This window comes from Austrofundulus limnaeus, unplaced genomic scaffold (assembly GCF_001266775.1).
Source record: "Austrofundulus limnaeus strain Quisiro unplaced genomic scaffold, Austrofundulus_limnaeus-1.0 Scaffold274, whole genome shotgun sequence".
NCBI lineage: Eukaryota > Metazoa > Chordata > Actinopteri > Cyprinodontiformes > Rivulidae > Austrofundulus > Austrofundulus limnaeus.
This window is the reverse complement of record NW_013952676.1, coordinates 578,802-597,086: the sequence shown is the minus strand read 5'-3', so window position 1 is coordinate 597,086 and position 18,285 is coordinate 578,802. Positions and strand designations below refer to the sequence as shown.

Here is an 18,285-nt window from a genome sequence, read left to right as displayed (position 1 = left end):
CATCCATCCATCCATCCATCCATCCATTCATCCATCCATCCATCCATCTGTCCATCAATTTAGCCATCCATCCATCCATCTGTCCATCAATTTAGCCATCCATCCATCCATCTGTCCATCAATTTAGCCATCCATCCATCCATCCATCTGTCCATCCATCCATCCATCCATCCGTTCAGACCTCAACCTGCCTGAATCCCAGTGGTCTTTAGAGAACTGAGCAGAAGCAGAAAGATGAGTGGTCCAAAACTCCTCCACAGTTTGTCATCTGATCAACATTCAGGGTCAGTTTACTTAAATCAACACTGACTCGAACTTGTTTAAAACTAAACAAGGAAAGATGAGAAGAACCAGCAAGAAGACAAAAACTAACAACTGATGGAAGAGTCCCTCTGGTTTTATAAAAAAAAAAAAGACAGAAGTCAGTTTTTTTATCAGGAACCTGAGGTTCTGCTCAGTTCTGTTAGAAGCTCTGGTCTGTTTCCTGTAATGACACAATTATCAAATGTGTTAACCACCTGACTAATGTCGAATCAATGAATTAAAGCACAAATCATCAGCATTTATTGTTTTCATACATTTCAAATGATTTGATCTTTTTTCATATGCTGCTGCTGCAGGTTGGAGGAGCTGGAGTTTATCATCTGATGAACCTTTAGGTTCAGTTACTTTAACCAACATTGACTTAGTCTCGTTGTATGCTGTTCTTCTCAGGTTTTGTTTCGCTTTGGTCGTATTATAAAACCTGATGAGAAACTTTAATTATTTTTCTTCAAAAAAATAATGTTTAAAAGTGTGAATATAATGTAACTGGTTTTCCTCATATTATGGTAGTTTTATAGAAACTTTGTAATTTTTTTTCAGAAATGTGAAAGCAGAAGTTTAAACCAATGTAATCATCCAGAAGCTACAGTACGTAAAAAAAAGTTCAAGTTGAAACCCATCAGGCCTCCATCATCGTGCTGACAGYTGAGGTGACCTGAGGTGATACTCTGTAAAGTTTTTCACATTTATTTTACATTTYGGCTTTATATTTGAAATATCCTGCTCACTGGCTACTTTCCATCCTAGAGTTTGAAACAAAACCATGAGAAGGGACAGAGTTCTGGTCAGACATGAGGTGTAACCACTCATCATAGTGTGTGCTGACYGTTTACTACATTTAGATCAGTGTTTGAGTTTGTGTGCTTGTTCAGGTCACTCAGCTGTGGAGGTCAGGYTGAATTAGGTTGATTTCTGTACAGCCAGTGGTTAGTTAGTGAAGGTTTTGTTGAAATGTGTCCAGTGGTTCATGATGAATACACACAGACACACACATCATGCAGTCATAACTGTGTTGCTAACTTTGTCATCCTGAAGGTGTTTTTTTTTTCCATAAAACAATTATTTCTACTAAAGAATCCCAGATAAGAAACAGTTTCATTCCAAATATATTTTATTTGTCACAGAACATGAACAGAAAGTTTTATTGACAACAGTTAGAGCCATTTAAAATAATTACATCAATGTTCTTTAAGTGCAAGAAGTTAAAGTTGTTTGTTCAGTGGGACGTTACAGATCCTGTTTAATACTGACTGACAACAAATCATCTTCATCACACAGCCACCGCTCTACCTCCACCTGTCACTCCTCTTCATCAGTGCCTCGGCTCTGTGGAACCATGGTAACAGGCTGGGTGGGGCTGAGCCTCAGTTTAATGAAAACAAACTGTTATATGTGTTATATGTGTTATATATGTTATATGTAGACTCTGATCAGACAGAGATGTTAAAATGATGTTGAGGAAGAATAATCTGATCACTGTGAAGAGTTTGAAATGGGTGTATATTTTTACACAGATACTGTATTTATTCATGTATAATACTAGAAATTTAACCCTAAAAATCATTCAAAAAGTGTGTGTGTGTGGGGGGGGGTAGTATTATACACGGGTTATTGATGAATAGATTTTGTTATGCTTTTTAAGCTCAAAAAATGATGATCGTATTATACATGAATAAATACGGTATACAATAATGGTTTAGATATTAAAATCTAAATATTAAAATGCTATTGGAATTTAAACTAATTAAATCTGTTCTTATTCACGTCCCCCAAATTAACTTCTTAGCCACATATTTAACACATGCATCTGGCATCGAGCAGGGGGTGCTGCAGCACCCTGCAAACCATTACTTCCCATGAACCTCTCTTCTATTTCCATCTGTACCTCATCTTCATCAACCCTCCTCCTCCTCCTCCTCCTCCTCCTCCTCCTCCGCCTCCTTGAGCCAGAGGGTCCCAATAAGACTTGACATAGTGTCATGTGTTCTGTTTGTGTTAGAACGGGTCATGTGGTTCTGACCTGGACAGGTAACATGCAGCACTGTGTCCTCCTGGATTCTCCACGTCTGATTGGCTCCTGCTCTGACGTCGTTAAAGACTCAGCCAATCAGCTGTTAAACATCATGTTGGAGCCGTTTGGGTCGAACCCTGGGACTGTCAGGTTCTGACACGTCCACCTTTAGCTCCAAAACTCACCAGGTTGGTTCATATTTATGTGATGACCAACAGAGAACAGGTGTGGAAGGACGCCATCTTGATTGGGCCCAACACACACGTTAATCAGCTGCAGAGGTCCTTCAAACGTGACTTTGAGGGTTTTATTAAAAATCAGTGGCTCATGAGATATTTTGCTAACAGGCAGACAGAGTTGACTCTAACCATGAAGGTTAATGTTTAAAGTAAAGCTTTCACATGATGAGTCTCAGCTACTACCACTCCACATTTTAGTACAGCATCTGTACAACTGAGTGAGTTTAATCCAGCTGAAGATTTTCTCTCTGACTGAACAGAACACATCTGAGTGAACCGGGCCTGGGACCTGGAGCAGAACCAGGACCTGACAGAACAGAATGAAAATAATCTGAGCTCTGACTCTGTGTAGAGTTCTGAGCAGGATTCTGACTCGGATCAACAGAAACATTACTTCACACACAGGCTGACTGTGATCCAGGGAGACGTTGGCACACGAGCACCAGAACATTCAGGTTCCAAACAGAACCACACTTGGGTTTAGTTGTGCTACAGACTCTCAGAGGTTTGGTGCAAGCAGAACCACTCAGGATTCTATTGTGTTAGAACTGGGGGAGCAACGGCACAGACCAGACCAGACCAGACCAGACCAGACCAGACCAGACCAGACAGGACCAGACCAGACCAGAACAGACCAGACAGGACCAGACAATTTAATATTAGTTTTAAATCAGGAATGAACACGTCTGATTGTCTGGTTTCTCTTCAGACTTCAGAATATTTTTATTTAACTTTCCAGAACCTCCTATATTAAACCTGTGTGACCTTTGACCTCAGAGGGTCAAACTCAGTTTCACCAAGAGCGAAAATTTAGAAAAGATTTTAGTTAAAAGCCWGTTTTTAAAAAATGGAATAACTTATTTTTTCATGTTTTTTCATTTATTTTTGTCAAAATATTCTGACTGAAATGTGATTATTTTCTAAAATCAGTCAGAAGTTAGTCACTGGGGGAAAAATAAAAAATAAAAACCTAAATTCATCCTTTTTATGAGCAGTTTTTAAACTGAAAACATTCTTATTCAGATCAGAAGAGCTAAAAGTAAAACTCCAAACATTCAGTTAATGTTTCACATTTTAACACATCCAAACTAAAAAGGCTAAAATCAGTTCAGGTCACTACACAAAGGATGGGTTCTGGTTCTGGTTCATGCTGACGGACCTCTGGTTCCCCCTGTGGTTAGAGTCCAACACTGACGACACAGAAACACCAGAACATCAGAGTTCACACAGRAAACCAGGTTCTTGTTGCTACCATCTACTAACTGTTAACATGAGATTAAGTGAGATAATCTGAAGCTAATCCTGCAGTCAGAGCGCTGCTGCTTCACAGGAAACCCTGGAAGGGGGAGTCTGGGGGTGTTCTGACCCGATGGACCGCCTTGTCAGGACTCCATCAGGTCAGTCTACGTGTGCCAACATGAATCAACATATCAAATCATTCCAGTTATTTAGTTTCTTTTAGAAAAACAATCTTAAAGTCCTCTGGACCCTGCTCTGACAGGCTGCAGGGGTCAAAGGTCAGGGATTAGGGACATGACCACTGGTCGCTCTGTGGTCCTTTAAACACAAAGTCTGGGGGATTTATCAACAGGTTCTTCTCTGAAGGAACTTTCCTCGGCTCGGCCTCCTGCAGGACCTACTTGTTCTGAGCCAGAACATCGTTCAAGATGTTCAGCAGGATGTGAGCGTGGTACTCCTTAAAAATGAGCGCTGGACGGAACCGTATGGAGGAATCTCCACATCCTCCCAGGAGTACACCTGTGGAAGATCAACATGGTTACTGCTCAGAGCACACACAGACACTCACACACACACAGACACACACACAGGCACACACACACACACACAGTTATCACTGATGGGGATGTTTTAGATCAGGGGTCTCCAACCAGTGGCTCCTGAGCTCATTTAAAGTAGCTCTTCAGAGCTTATGAAAAATAAGGAGAATCAAATTTTTATTTGTCACTGACCAAACAAACTTTCATTTAATTCCAGTCTATACAGTAGATGTCCCTTCCCCTTGGTTGTGAAACAGTTGAGGGCTCAGTGTGGTCGATCAGCAGACAACACGCAGTTACCTGGTTGTTCTGCATTCATTTTCACACACACCTTTCATGGCCCATTGAGACACACTCTGCCAAACTCCTGGGAAACCCCTCCCACTGCGGTGTGTGCCACTACAGGGGGTTTCTTCCTGCTGGAGTCTACAATGCGGAAAAAAAATCGGAGACCCATCGCCCGACGTTATTTGTGCACAAATGTGTTGCAGTTAAACCCTCAGTTATTAGTGTGAAATACACAGTAATATGAATGGATAAACACAAAAAAGTACATTCATGTTAATCCAGTGTTCTTGGTGATGGTTTCATGTGAGTTGAAGACAGTGGTTTTTTTTTTTTTGTGCAAAACAAGCTTATTTCCATGGTTTAAGTTTAAAATTAAATGTTGTTGTTTTGATGTTGTTGTTTTAGGACATTTTGTAGTTCTTTCTAAAGCTGATCCTGATCAGGCTTCAGTTTGTAGAAAATAACTTCAGGTGGGGGGCAGAAGAATATTGTTTTTATTTTGTTGCTGAACAATCAGGAATTGAAAAAAAAATTAATAAATGAAGATAAAATGTGAAAAATAGTTTTGCTAATATCCACCACACTTCAAAGTTCTCTCTACACTAGTGTTTTCAAAMTTTTTTGTTTCCAGCCAACAAAATAACAGTTGCAGACACTCATAACACCAGATATTACTTGCTCACTTACATAAACTTTACTAATAACTGTTAAACAATATAAATAAACCTAATAACTACAATACTAATTGTCTTCATTTATGATTATTGCTTTAAAAATTACAATAATGGTGAAAATATTCGGTTAGCATTTTTATTTTATTTTTATTTTTTTTTTGCATTTAAACTGATGTCTGGAAATCATCCGAGGACCCTCACTTGATGCTTTGTGACCCACAAAGGGGTCCTGACCCAAACTTTGTGAACCACTGCTCTACACTGTTAGAAATAATAACTTTATGTAAGACTCTACTTCTGGTTTCCTCTGAYCCTAGACCAGAGGAGCTGTTGTACATTAAATCTGTAGATCGTTCTCACGTCACGGGCTGAGCTGCAGGAAACACAAACCCACCCAGACTCAGGCAGCTTCAAGAATTACTTCAAAAAGGAACAAAAAAACAAACAGAAACAAACAGGAACAAACAGAAACAAACAGGAACAAACAAAGAAGTGAGAACAACTGAAAACAGACCGGTCTAAAGATCTGATGAGTACCTTTGTCTCTGGTCTGCACCAGGATCCGGTCTCGGGTCTCAGCATCTCGCACATCAACAGCACAGAACGTCCCCTGCCCTCGAGCTCGGCTCAGAACACTGGGGTACTGGGTCTGGGACCAGAGGGTAATCATTGTAAGACAAAGGTTAAACTCTGACTTTATTACAGAAACAGCTCAGAGGCCTTTAGAACATGTCTCACTATTTAGTTTCTGTCCTACACTGGTCCAGCAGCGCCCTCTACTGACAAGGAATAACAGAACCTAACTGTGAACCTCACAACACAACACATCTGGATTTTACGAACAGATTTACTTATAAAAGATCAAACTGATTTTAGATTAAAATAACTCACACCTAGAAATCAAAGTGTTTATTTTTATAATTAAAAATATCTGAATGTAATAACCGAGGGAACAGAATGAAAACTGCTGAAGCTTAGACAGAAAGACAATTAAAACTGAAAAAAAAAAACTTTTAAAATGAGGCTGCAGTGATGTGAAGGAGGAAGAAATAAAACTAACAGGCTGTTCCTCAAACTGGATCTCTTTGGGTTTATATTCGAATAAAGAAACAAAGCAACAAGTGAGGTTCTGACAGGAGAACAAGAACAGTACCTGCAGCTCATAGAGTCCGTTTAACAAAGCTTTCCCAGAACGGACCACTTCCTCCAGGAGATTCTCTCTCCGGATCACATTCAGAACCTCAGCCAGGAATAGGTTCTTTGATGGGTCACCCATCCATGTGTTGAAGATACGGTAACCCTATAAGAGAAGAAAATCACAGATTAATTTAAGATTTTTATTTGACTAAGATCTCTAAACTCAGAACCTTTATTTCAACTTAGAGAAAAACTGCTTTCCTTCATAAACACACCTGAGTACAAACTTAAACATCAGTTCAGTTTAAGCAGCATGAAGGTAATTTTGTGTTTTTTATTATCCAATCAAACAAAAAGGTCATTTCAATTAAAAAAAATTCAATCAAAAAGCTTTTTGCAGAACAGAAACTTTTTTTTTCATGTCAGAAATCTTTGGTTGAACCTGAAACATTTGGTTGATGCATCAACTCTAACACCGTGCCGCCCCACCTCTGTTGTGTTTGTGAGCAAACCAACCTTATCAGCCTGCAGCTCATCCCTGTAGAAGTATCCTCCACTCAGAAGCTTCTTACTGAACGACACGATGTCAGCCGGGTCATCCATGGCCCAGTGCTCGTGGGCCCAGAACTTTCCTGTGCACCCTCCACCGGTCTGAACTTCATCCACATGGAAGGCGCAGCCATGCTGGGAGACAGAGTGGACTGATTCAACCATCAGCTTCAACAGATGAAGAAAACAAAGCCCAGCCTGGTTCTGTCAAAACCTTGCAGCTAACATTTCTAAATTTCACAGGAGCTCCTGCTTTAAAGGAACAGTGTGCAGGATTTTGTCAATTCTTTTAGCAGAAATTGAGATAATCAGTAATGACAATAATAAAAAACATGTCTAATCATTGCAGACAAAGACCTTGTTTTATTATTTTTACCTTATAAAAAGCTGTTTATATCTCCATGGTCGCGGGTCGCCACTACAGGCAGCCGCCATCTTGCACCGCCATCTTGTCTACGAAGGTTCATGAAGGACAAACTGCGGTGGCGGCGTCAAAAACGGTTTTAGTTGTAATAATATAAATGTAATATTTGTTGTCTGTCATTGTAGCTGGGATAATTTTACTTATTAAAGCTCATAATCTTACCACTTGAAACTAGGGGTGTAAGAAAATATCGATACACTGAAATATCGCGATATTTCATTTCCCGATACTGTATCAATATTCTAAAGCCCTGTATCGATTTTTTATTAAGGTTTAAAATGTCAACCTTCTTGCCAACCGTTCATTTTTATGTTGTAGTTCAGCCTCTGACCACTAGTTGGCAGCAGTGAGCCGGCCATTTGGCTCCTCTACCTCTTGAGCGCCAGAGAGTAAGGGTAGCATTAGCATTGTGAGTAAACATTAGCTTTTCTTTTCTGTAAGAGGTTTTTATTTAATAAAGTTTTTGGACAAAAAAATCGCAATATATCACAATATATTGCCTTGCTTACAGTATCGCAATATATCGGGATATATCGTATCGTGACCCCTCTGTTATGATATGTATCGTATCGCCAAATTCTTGCTAATACACAACCCTACTTGAAAGATCACTAGCCCTGAAGCTGCTGGTAGACATTGCAGTTGGAATTATCAAAGGTTTTTGACACCTGAGAGACACCGTAGCAACTCCTTTGTGTTTTTTTTGGGGGGGGGGGGGTTCAACCATTCAACCACTGGATGTCGCTGAAAACAACAAATCCTACACACTTTGCCTTTAACTGATCAAACACCACCACTAGAGTTTATAGATGCTGACTCAACACACCTTTAACCTGGTTCTTATTTTAGTTTTGGACAACCTTTATTTAACTAGATAGAGCCCATTGAGATCAAGATCTCTTTTCCAAGGGTGAGCTGGTCAAGAGGTCAGCAGCACATGTCCCAGGGTAGTTGAAACAAAAGTTACATTATAGAAAAGAAAAATATACATAAAATACAGCAGCATTAAACATGATAATGAGTAGTACGAACAATGTGGATGAGGCTAAGTAGTAATCTAAGCGCTGACAGTGGTTTCAAGACTTAATTAAATGACATATGGGAGTTAAATTACTAAAGTTTAGGTTGAGTACAGACTGAAAAATAGAAGTAACACGTACAGTGGATAAATAACGTTTAAGACAAACATAGGCATATTTTTACTACTGGAGAGTGTGGAAACCAGGTGACCATGTGAACTAGCGACTAAGCATAACGGCCAAGAGTCTGGATTTTACATTACTGTACATGTTGGCAACAGAGCAAAAAAAAAAAAGGACTGACCATGTAGAAATCAAACAAATTATTAATATTAATTTRAAAACATTAATGTTTTAGAGTTGATATAATATATCTAATGTTTTAATGCCAGAAAGTTGTGTGTTACCAATAGAAGAGAAACATGTCTCTTTCAAGTAGGAATATTTTATCTTATTTACTTCAATGTGGATGTGATCTGACCAGAACTGAAGYTAATAACGTAACAGTTTCAAATTAAAATAAACTTATAAATCTGATTTAATCACTGCTGATTATTGAAATGGTTAGCAGCTTGTGTAGTAAATTATACAAATTGTTGCACTCCAATGAATCAATTTAACACAAACTATTAAATATTAGGCTGATTTGTTCTCTGATTTAGGTAATATTTACACAAAATAAAATATTGTATATTTATACATTTTTAGGTCTTTATTTGACAAACCAGGCTTGCTGAGAAATTGATTAGCTAATATCAGTAGAGACAAGTTTCATCCTATAACCAGGTACACAGAGAACATGTTCTAAGTGTTGACTGGTAAATATTTAATATTATTATTTATGAAGGTAAGAAATAAATACTTCATTACTATCCATAATTTTTCAACTAGCTAAAAAGTCTTAAGTTACAGAATGACTTCAAGTCTGGTTTCGATCATTGTTACTTATGAATTTATTGTTTTCTGGTTATACAGTATCTGCTGTTTTACATGATTATTGAATGAAACAGATCCGGTTCAGCTTGCTGTCAATCTAATAGCTGCTATGACAACTGTGAGCAGATGCCCTGTTAGGTCACCGTTTTCGCTCCTCCATGCTGTCACAGAYGCCAACAGTGGACGTATAGGCCACGCCTCCTCTAGTGATATGTATTTAACTCTCTGGTTCTGGATCATCTACCAAAGGAGAAACATTCTTTATTCAAGCTAACTTTCTTTGAAACAAATGATAGCAAAGAGCTAACATTGGGATGTTAGCAGGTGTAATGTGGGCTCTCCACAGTAACTAATGAGCAGATAATTAAATAATTCAGCTCACCTTTATTTTACAAAGAGCAAAACAGCAGAACTAACAGGCACGGCCCGTCCATAGGGGCTGTTGTGGCACAGCTCCACCTAAACAAAATTCATTCACCCCACAAAGTAGTTCCTCCTAATAAACAATGCAAATTGGTTATTTACTTAGCTTGTCATGTATTGATTTGTTCTGTGGGTTTGGTTTGAACGCTTTTGACTATTTTAAATAGAATTTAAAATGGGTTTGAATGATTCTCTCTCAATTTTCTGGAATAGCGTTCAGTAAATGTTTTGTCCAACAGAGGAAAAATTTTGATAAACTGTGTTTGGAGCAGACAGAGCACGCCTGAACAGAACTCCAAAAACAGGACATAAAGGAAAATAAAGAACATGACTATTTGCCAACAAGGCAAGACTGTTTATAAGCTAATCTGTGGCGACTCTATGTTACTGTGCTAGCTCTGTGCTAATATAGAGCTGCGGTTTTGAAATCTATTAGTCAAGTTTTGAAAGCCTCAGAGTTAAGATGCATAGTTCACAGTTTTTTTATTTAATTTTATTTATTTTTGTACTTTAATTCAATTATTAATTTAAGGACATCTTCACCACATTTGACTTTGTTAATCTGGAGTATTGTTGCAGAATCAATACTCAAAACTAAATTATAAATACAATCCAGAAAGACGTGTACCTGTCTGATTAATTTAATCTGCAGTTAAACTAAAAAGTATGTTCAGGTGTGAGCAGGTGTTTCTCTGATTAAATATTAGACTGGAATCTTGTTTATGAGACACGGCGGGAAGGGAGATAAAAGACCACAAATACCAGATTAAAAACCTAAGTAATATTTAAATAATGGAAACAAAATTAAATTTTGTTTATGTGGATGTAACTGAAATGTTTGGGGAAATAATAAATATTGTGTGATGATGTCACAATCGATGATTTGCAACATTAGGCCCCACCCCCAGCAGAGCTGTCCCGTATTTTGGAGAGGACTGAGTTGGAACCCTACACTGAGRTTAACAGATGATGTTACCTTACGAGCCACACTGCGCAGCTTCCTGAAGAAGTCTGGAGAGGCGTGGTTATCTCCTCCTTCAGCCTGGATGGGTTCAACCACAATCCCTGCTACAGGTTTCCCCTTCTGCCTCCACCTGACTATCAGGTCCTCCACCTGTACCAGGAAAACATCTGTCACAACATCTGTTTCATCTGTCACATCTGTCACAACATCTGTTACAACATCAGTCACAACATCAGTTACATCTGTCACAACATCTGTTTCATCTGTCACAACATCTGTTTCATCTGTCACAACATCTGTCACAACATCTGTCACATCTGTCACAACATCTGTCACATCAGTCACAACATCTGTCACATCAGTCACAACATCTGTTACAACATCAGTCACAACATCTGTTACATCTGTCACAACATCTGTTTCATCTGTCACAACATCTGTTTCATCTGTCACAACATCTGTCACAACATCTGTCACATCTGTCACAACATCTGTCACATCAGTCACAACATCTGTCACATCAGTCACAACATCTGTTACAACATCAGTCACAACATCTGTTACAACATCTGTTACATCTGTCACATCAGTCACAACATCTGTTACATCAGTCACAACATCTGTTACATCTGTCACAACATCTGTTACAACATCAGTCACAACATCTGTTACATCAGTCACAACATCAGTCACAACATCAGTCACAACATCTGTTACATCAGTCACATCAATCACAACATCTGTTACATCTGTCACATCAGTCACAACATCTGTTACATCTGTCACAACATCTGCTACATCTGTCACAACATCTGTTACATCTGTCACATCTGTCACAACAACTGTTACATCTGTCACATCAGTCACATCAATCACAACATCTGTTACATCTGTCACATCAGTCACAACATCTGTTACATCTGTCACAACATCTGTTACATCTGTCACAACAACTGTTACATCTGTCACATCAGTCACAACATCTGTTACATCTGTCACAACATATGTTACATCTGTCACAACATATGTTACATCTGTCACAACATCTGTTACATCTGTCACATCAGTCACAACATCTATTACATCTGTCACAACATCTGTTACATCTGTTACATCTGTCAAAACATCTGTTACATCTGTCACAACATCTGTTACATCTGTCACAACATCTGTCACATCTGTCACAACATCTGTCACATCAGTCACAACATCTGTCACATCAGTCACAACATCTGTTACAACATCAGTCACAACATCTGTTACATCTGTCACATCAGTCACAACATCTGTTACATCAGTCACAACATCTGTTACATCTGTCACAACATCTGTTACATCTGTCACAACATCTGTCAAATCTGTCACATCTGTCACAACATCTGTTACATCTGTCACAGCATCTGTTACATATGTCACAACATCTGTCACAACATCTGTTACATCTGTCATTACATCTGTCACAACATCTGTCACATCTGTCACAACATCTGTCACATCTGTCACAACATCTGTCACATCTGTCACAACATCTGTTACATCTGTCACAACATCTGTCACAACATCTGTTACATCTGTCACAACATCTGTTAACATCTGTCAAAACATCTGTCAAATCTGTCACAACATCTGTCACATCTGTCACAACATCTGTTTCATCTGTCACAACATCTGTTTCATCTGTCACATCTGTCACAACATCTGTCACATCTGTCACAACATCTGTCACACAGGAACACATCTGTCAGACGGGTCACAGAGAGGTGAACCCACCTCCTCCAGGCAGCGGGCCTCCTCCTGAGCGTTCTCCCTGGTGAACTCCTCCAGCGGATACTGCAGTCGGGGGAAGGAGGCGATCGGCCAATCAAACGACGGCACGTCCAGTTTGTGGATTACTTTGGAGTGAGTTGTTGCCAGGCAACCTTAAAGCAGTAAAACATAGATGCATGTTCAGAAACATTGTTTGTTACTGACAGATGTGTTGATAGTAAGAAACAGCAATTTATCTTTTATTTATTTTTTAATTTTTCCTGAATACATTTATAGTTCAGCAGGTGGCTTCAAACAACTTTTCCAACATCAACTCATTCATGATGTGGAGCTGTCAGCAGCAGGGACTGAGAAACTGGGTTGAGGGGAATCAGAGTCCTCAGGACCACAGAATCACCCACAGCTTCACCTTCCAACATGACAATGACCCAAAGCTCAAAGTCACTACAGGAGGGGTTTAGGGACAACTCTGGATGTCCTGGAGAGACTCAGCCAGAGTTCTGACCTGAACCCAGAGAGACTGAGGATTTACAGAGAGCAGAAACCCCTGAATCCAGGTGAGTCAGAATTCTGAGGTTTCACCTTTCTCTGTGCTGAATACATTCACAAAGCTGTATAAAGTTCTGTTTTATTTCTTGTCATTCTCTGTAGATTACCACCAAAATGAAAAGATTTTAAATAACTGTGGCCTCAGCTGAAACTGAAGCATACTGAAGGGGTGTGAACACGTCTGAAGCCCCTCTGTGTGTCCAATCAAACAAGAGGAGAACTCATCGTCGTCACACAGCTGGTTGAAACCTACCCATTGTTCTTCCATGAAAACCTCCCATGAAGGACAAAATGCTGAGATCTGGACAACCTGGAGCCTGACGGAGAGGAAAGAGTCTGATCAGGTTAAAGTGTCGGTCAGTGCATAGGTAGAGTGCTGATGGCTTCTGGGTTCACCTGGTTTATCATGCAGGAGTTCAGTTCTGCATCAGAAGGTGAGCTGTAGCCTCTCTCTTTGTTCTACAACATAAACAAACAYTTGAATACATCCTTCACATACAGACTGACAAAAATATCTTCATTTTATTACTTTGTTTTCCTGTTTTCATGTCTAAGAAGAGTGAAAGAATAATGTCCCTTTATAAATGTTCCTGAATTAAACTTAGTAAATCAGTACATGTAAAATGCATAAACATCTTTAAAGAAATGCATTTCACTCTCTGCCTTTATGTCAGCAACTGACGTTATTTTATGATGAGAAGGAAAAGTGTTTTAGACAATTTAGTAGTTTATTAGACTGACTTCATGAGTTTTGTTGGAACTGTTGTGAAAATGTATTTTTTTAAGTTTGTAAGTTTTAAATGTGACCTTCTGTGGTTTCATCTAAGCATTTAGCTATAATTTAATAAGACAAAGTAAATGTTTAAGGTCCATTGAGTGAACAGACAATACAGTTTTTACTACACCAATTTGTCTTCAGGTAGAATATTACTCTGAAGGTTTTAATGTAGACCTCTGGTACTTAAAAATGTTGATACTCTGACCCAGGTTTGTATCAAAAACACACAGCATCCATGTAAACTTAAGCAAGGACAACGTTCCTGGGGCCAAAATCGATTTTAATTTTGTTGGCGGATACAGCATTTGGGTACAATGCAAGATACGAGGAGTGACTAGCAGAGTCGGGCAGTCGCGTTGAATTGATGAAGATGTACATGTAGCATTACTGATGTTTCCTTGCTGAGTGATGCTCTTTTGCCTTGGTGAAAAACAGCACAGATGAAAGTGGATTTTGTGAATGATGCATGCCATGGATTTGYCAATAGGCTGTTGGCAGCAGGATGAAAAAAGGATTTGCCAGCCCTTTATTTTATTTTACTTCATTAGATGGTGTTAGCCTTTAGCTGTTAGCAATCTGTTCTTTGACTCAGTTTTTCTTAAATGTAAAAGTGTTCTTATCATAAGTTGTAAGTTCTCTTATTACCACAATCAATTTTTGGCTTGGAAAGAAAAAGGAAATTAGTTTCGTTTTTCCATTGTTTTGTTAGCTGTAGATATAAACAACTTTCACACTACAGGTAAAGAATGCAAAATTGAAAATTTGAAAATTTGTCTGTAAGCACCTGTACCTGTTCTCAATGAAAACCCTTTTTGATGATGTATGCATTGATTTTTAGAAGTGTTAAGTAAATTTTATTATTGTTTTTATGCTACTTTGTTGTGGTGGATGTAACAGGTCTCTCTTGTAAATGAAAATCTGTTACATCTGTCACATCTGTTACAACATCTGTCACACAGGAACACATCTGTTTCAACATCTGTCACAAAATCTATTACATCTGTCACATCTGTTACAGATGAGTCTCAAGAAATCTTCTTGTATAAATAAAGGATAAATAAAAAAATAAAAAAATAAATGCCAGGATGGTGATGTTATTTTTGGGGATCTTAATATTACCCTGCCACTTAGCTTCATGCTCTTTGTGTTTGGGACCAAAAACAAACAATGGTGAACCACTCCCTTCAACACCTGGCAAATTACAACACAGGAGGCTAAAAAGTTTCAAGATGCATGCTGCTGTACTCTTATTTTGGAAAGAAAAGCTTTTGTCAAATCCTAATATTTTGTTTCCTTTTCCCATAGCAGTAATGCTTCATAGACACCATTTTTCTGTTGTTGTTTTTTAAAATCAGCATCAATCACAGCTACAGCACTGTATTGTATTCGACTTGAAGTTCTGTTTGATTGAATCTGGGTACTTGCTGATGTTACGTATTGACCCTTTGCACATGACGTCACACTCTTCAGAAGGCGACCTACTACACCATGACGGATGTCAAAACAACCTATGTGCTTGCAAAGTCCTGTATGGCTAGTCAAAAAAACAGACAGTTTGTAGCCTAATATCACTTTTATTTAGTTTATTTATCTGTAAAAATTGTCAGGATGCATACAGGTCAACGTATCTTAAGTCTCAAAAATCTGTAATTTTCACAAAAAGATCCATATTATTCACACATGATYCTGGGTGGGGGACTTTAAGCAGACTTTCGGCCATGGGGAACGTTTTGAAGGTTGAAGGTTCAATGAACTTTAGTTCAATGAACTTTAGCTTTCAGTCCGGTGGAGAGTGTTGCCAAGGAGCAGTGGGTCCTCATAATATCTGTTCCACCATCTGAAAAAGTTCCAATTGATCCTACTTTCTGAGTGTTTAAAAATGAAGCACCCTAAAGGTTTAAGCACTCTACCTACATCATCCATGACTATACAGAAACATCTTGGGAAAACAATCTCAGTCAAAGCGTGCAATATTCCCCTCCCTCACTTCCGACATCCATCATGGCGCCTCCAACTGATTAGGTGAAGAAGTTGCAAAGGGTCATTTGTGTAGGGGGCAACTTTTAGGAACCCTGACCAGCACTGACAGTTCCACATAGTGTACAAAAACTGTTTCTGTATTCATGTGTTCACACGTCTCACTGGTTAAGCAGGYTAAGAAGGTTCACCCTCACCTTGTACCAGATGAACATTGCTTTGAAGGCATTCTCATTGGAACAGGAGCCACAGGCCATGGTCTGAACACGACTCATCCCACTAGGAGCCACCTGAAGGAAAGTAATGTCTTGTTTTATGAGCAGATCTGGTCACTGAGGTCAGGTCTGAGTGTGTGTGAGAGTGTGTTACTAACTGAGAGAAGACTTTCTGTAATTTTGTCAGGGAAATTCTCAGGAGGCAGGATTCCCAGCGCTGGTCGGTTCACAAATGTACTCTGAAAAGAAAAAACAGATCAGACAATCCAGAGAAAACCTTCTGAAACAGAATTAAAGCTGACTTTTCAGAATTGAAACTTGGAAATTTCTGACCCCTGAGTGATGCTATCATGACCTCAAATTATATTTTTTGTTTATGACTCATTGGTTTTACTGTTCTTTTTTTTAGATGTGAGCTTCAGGTGTTTATTTTTTYCAATTTAAGAGCAAAACAGTATGGTAAACACCCCTCCTGGCTTCAGAGCATCAACATACACCAACACCACCATCAGTTCTATAAGCTGACGTTACCAAATGCCTCAAGATTACTTGAAGACAGAGTCACTGGACAACTCCAGGTCATTGGACAACTCCAGGTCATTGGACAACTCCAGGTCATTGGACAACTCCAGGTCATTGGACAACTCCAGGTCACTGGACAACTCCAGGTCATTGGACAACTCCAGGTCACTGGACAACTCCAGGTCACTGGACGACTCAGGGTCTCTGGATGTCCCTGAGATCACCTCAAGTCAAGGACTGACTCCAGGTTACAGGCTGACCCGGGGACCTAATGGTTCTGGTTTCCTTATTGACTGGGGGTAATCAGATGACTCGAGGTCACTGACAGTTTGTGAACCTACCAGATTGTTGGGGTTGGTCATCAGCTTGAGGAGAGCAGGATGGTTGTAGCCTAAAAGAAGACAGAATTAGATCTCACACATTTTATCCCYTTTTTCAGCAGAATTTAGAACATKTTGATCCTTTAAACACCCTCTCCAGAGGAAAAACTGGAACTTATTTTTGTCCCTGTAAAGCCAGGCAATGACATAAACACACTGTACACAAAACAATACTTTATGATCATGCAGCCATTATTAGGAGCCATTTAGATGCTTTAGACTGGTGAAAATTACTGAAAGTTAAATCAGGCAAACATACACAACTATCTGACCCAGATATGTTTAAAATCATCTCCATTTTCCACAGTGAGACCAACTTTTAAAGATTCAAACAGCCATACAGGAGGAAAGGACATGGAAGAATTGGAAAACTTATTTCTAGTCTAATTTCTAGCAGCAGAACAGGTTGGAAGATGGTTATTTGATGTTATTTATTGTTTTTTAAACATCCTTCTGACATGTTAAATTAATTTGAAACTGGTTTTGAAAAAATCCATGAGATTGCTCTATATTTCCATATGCCTGCAAAATGATGGAAAATCAGTGTAAATTAAGGACAATCCGTACAACTTGACATGTTTGAAAAGCTGATTCCATGCAGATACAGTAACAAGTGAAAATGATTTTAAATTAGTTCAGCTTTAATTTTCATTATAAATAAACATCATATTTAGGTGCAAAAAAAAGGTCCTGCCTTTTAGGTCTTTACATCAACTTATGAAGAAAAATGTCAATGTTTTGGTCAAACCATGAGAATATTATTTATGATTTGTTGCCATATCACACTCAGAGTGTGTGTTATAGAAGAGCTCATTCAGCTTACCACAGACAGAATTAACTGAATTATAACATCCACGTTTATTAGATCAGAGGTTTTGTTTTCATGGTAACATACACTTTCAACACTAGATGTCAGTGTTTGTGGCATGTATGTGGTTTAGAGGCTTGAGAATCTGACATGAAGTTAAGGTTGGAACAGTTTTGAGACCTGGGCAGAGCAGGTGTGAGTTTATAGGTCAGAGTAAAACTAAAGAAGTGTTTCCTGTCATGATTCAGTGCTAAAGGTCCTGTCATACGATGTTTTTAGCCTGGCCCTTTCCTTCCTACGCAGTTCCACTCAWCTCCAGTTTCCCTTCACTGTTCTGTCTGGGATTTCTCCCATAGATGAGGATTTCTTTGGGAGCATTTCATCCGGGCAATCAGAGAACAKAACGTCGATTTTCTGCRCAGTGTCTGCTTGTAGTTTATTTCACTTGGACCAATCAGCAAACAGAAGGCGGAGCTTTGAACGACATCGATTTTCTGCACAGTGTCTGCTAGTTATTTTAGCA

At 38.9% G+C, this 18,285-nt stretch overlaps 1 protein-coding gene across 2 annotated transcripts in view; it reads right to left on the bottom strand.

The window, feature by feature from the left end:
* Positions 1-3,632: 3,632 nt before the first annotated feature.
* Positions 3,633-18,285, bottom strand: part of abat (4-aminobutyrate aminotransferase) — a 39,009-nt gene continuing 24,356 nt past the window's right edge. For both annotated transcript variants that reach the window (XM_014020972.1, XM_014020971.1), the window contains exons 6-16: positions 16,916-16,965; positions 16,211-16,291; positions 16,035-16,127; positions 13,479-13,541; positions 13,336-13,399; positions 12,537-12,685; positions 10,779-10,916; positions 6,968-7,135; positions 6,468-6,614; positions 5,852-5,963; positions 3,633-4,332 (exon numbers count right to left, since the gene is read on the bottom strand). In XM_014020972.1, coding sequence (XP_013876426.1) covers positions 4,211-4,332; positions 5,852-5,963; positions 6,468-6,614; positions 6,968-7,135; positions 10,779-10,916; positions 12,537-12,685; positions 13,336-13,399; positions 13,479-13,541; positions 16,035-16,127; positions 16,211-16,291; positions 16,916-16,965 — 1,187 coding nt within the window. In that variant the 3' untranslated portion in view covers positions 3,633-4,210. The remainder of the gene's footprint in view (positions 4,333-5,851; positions 5,964-6,467; positions 6,615-6,967; positions 7,136-10,778; positions 10,917-12,536; positions 12,686-13,335; positions 13,400-13,478; positions 13,542-16,034; positions 16,128-16,210; positions 16,292-16,915; positions 16,966-18,285) is intronic.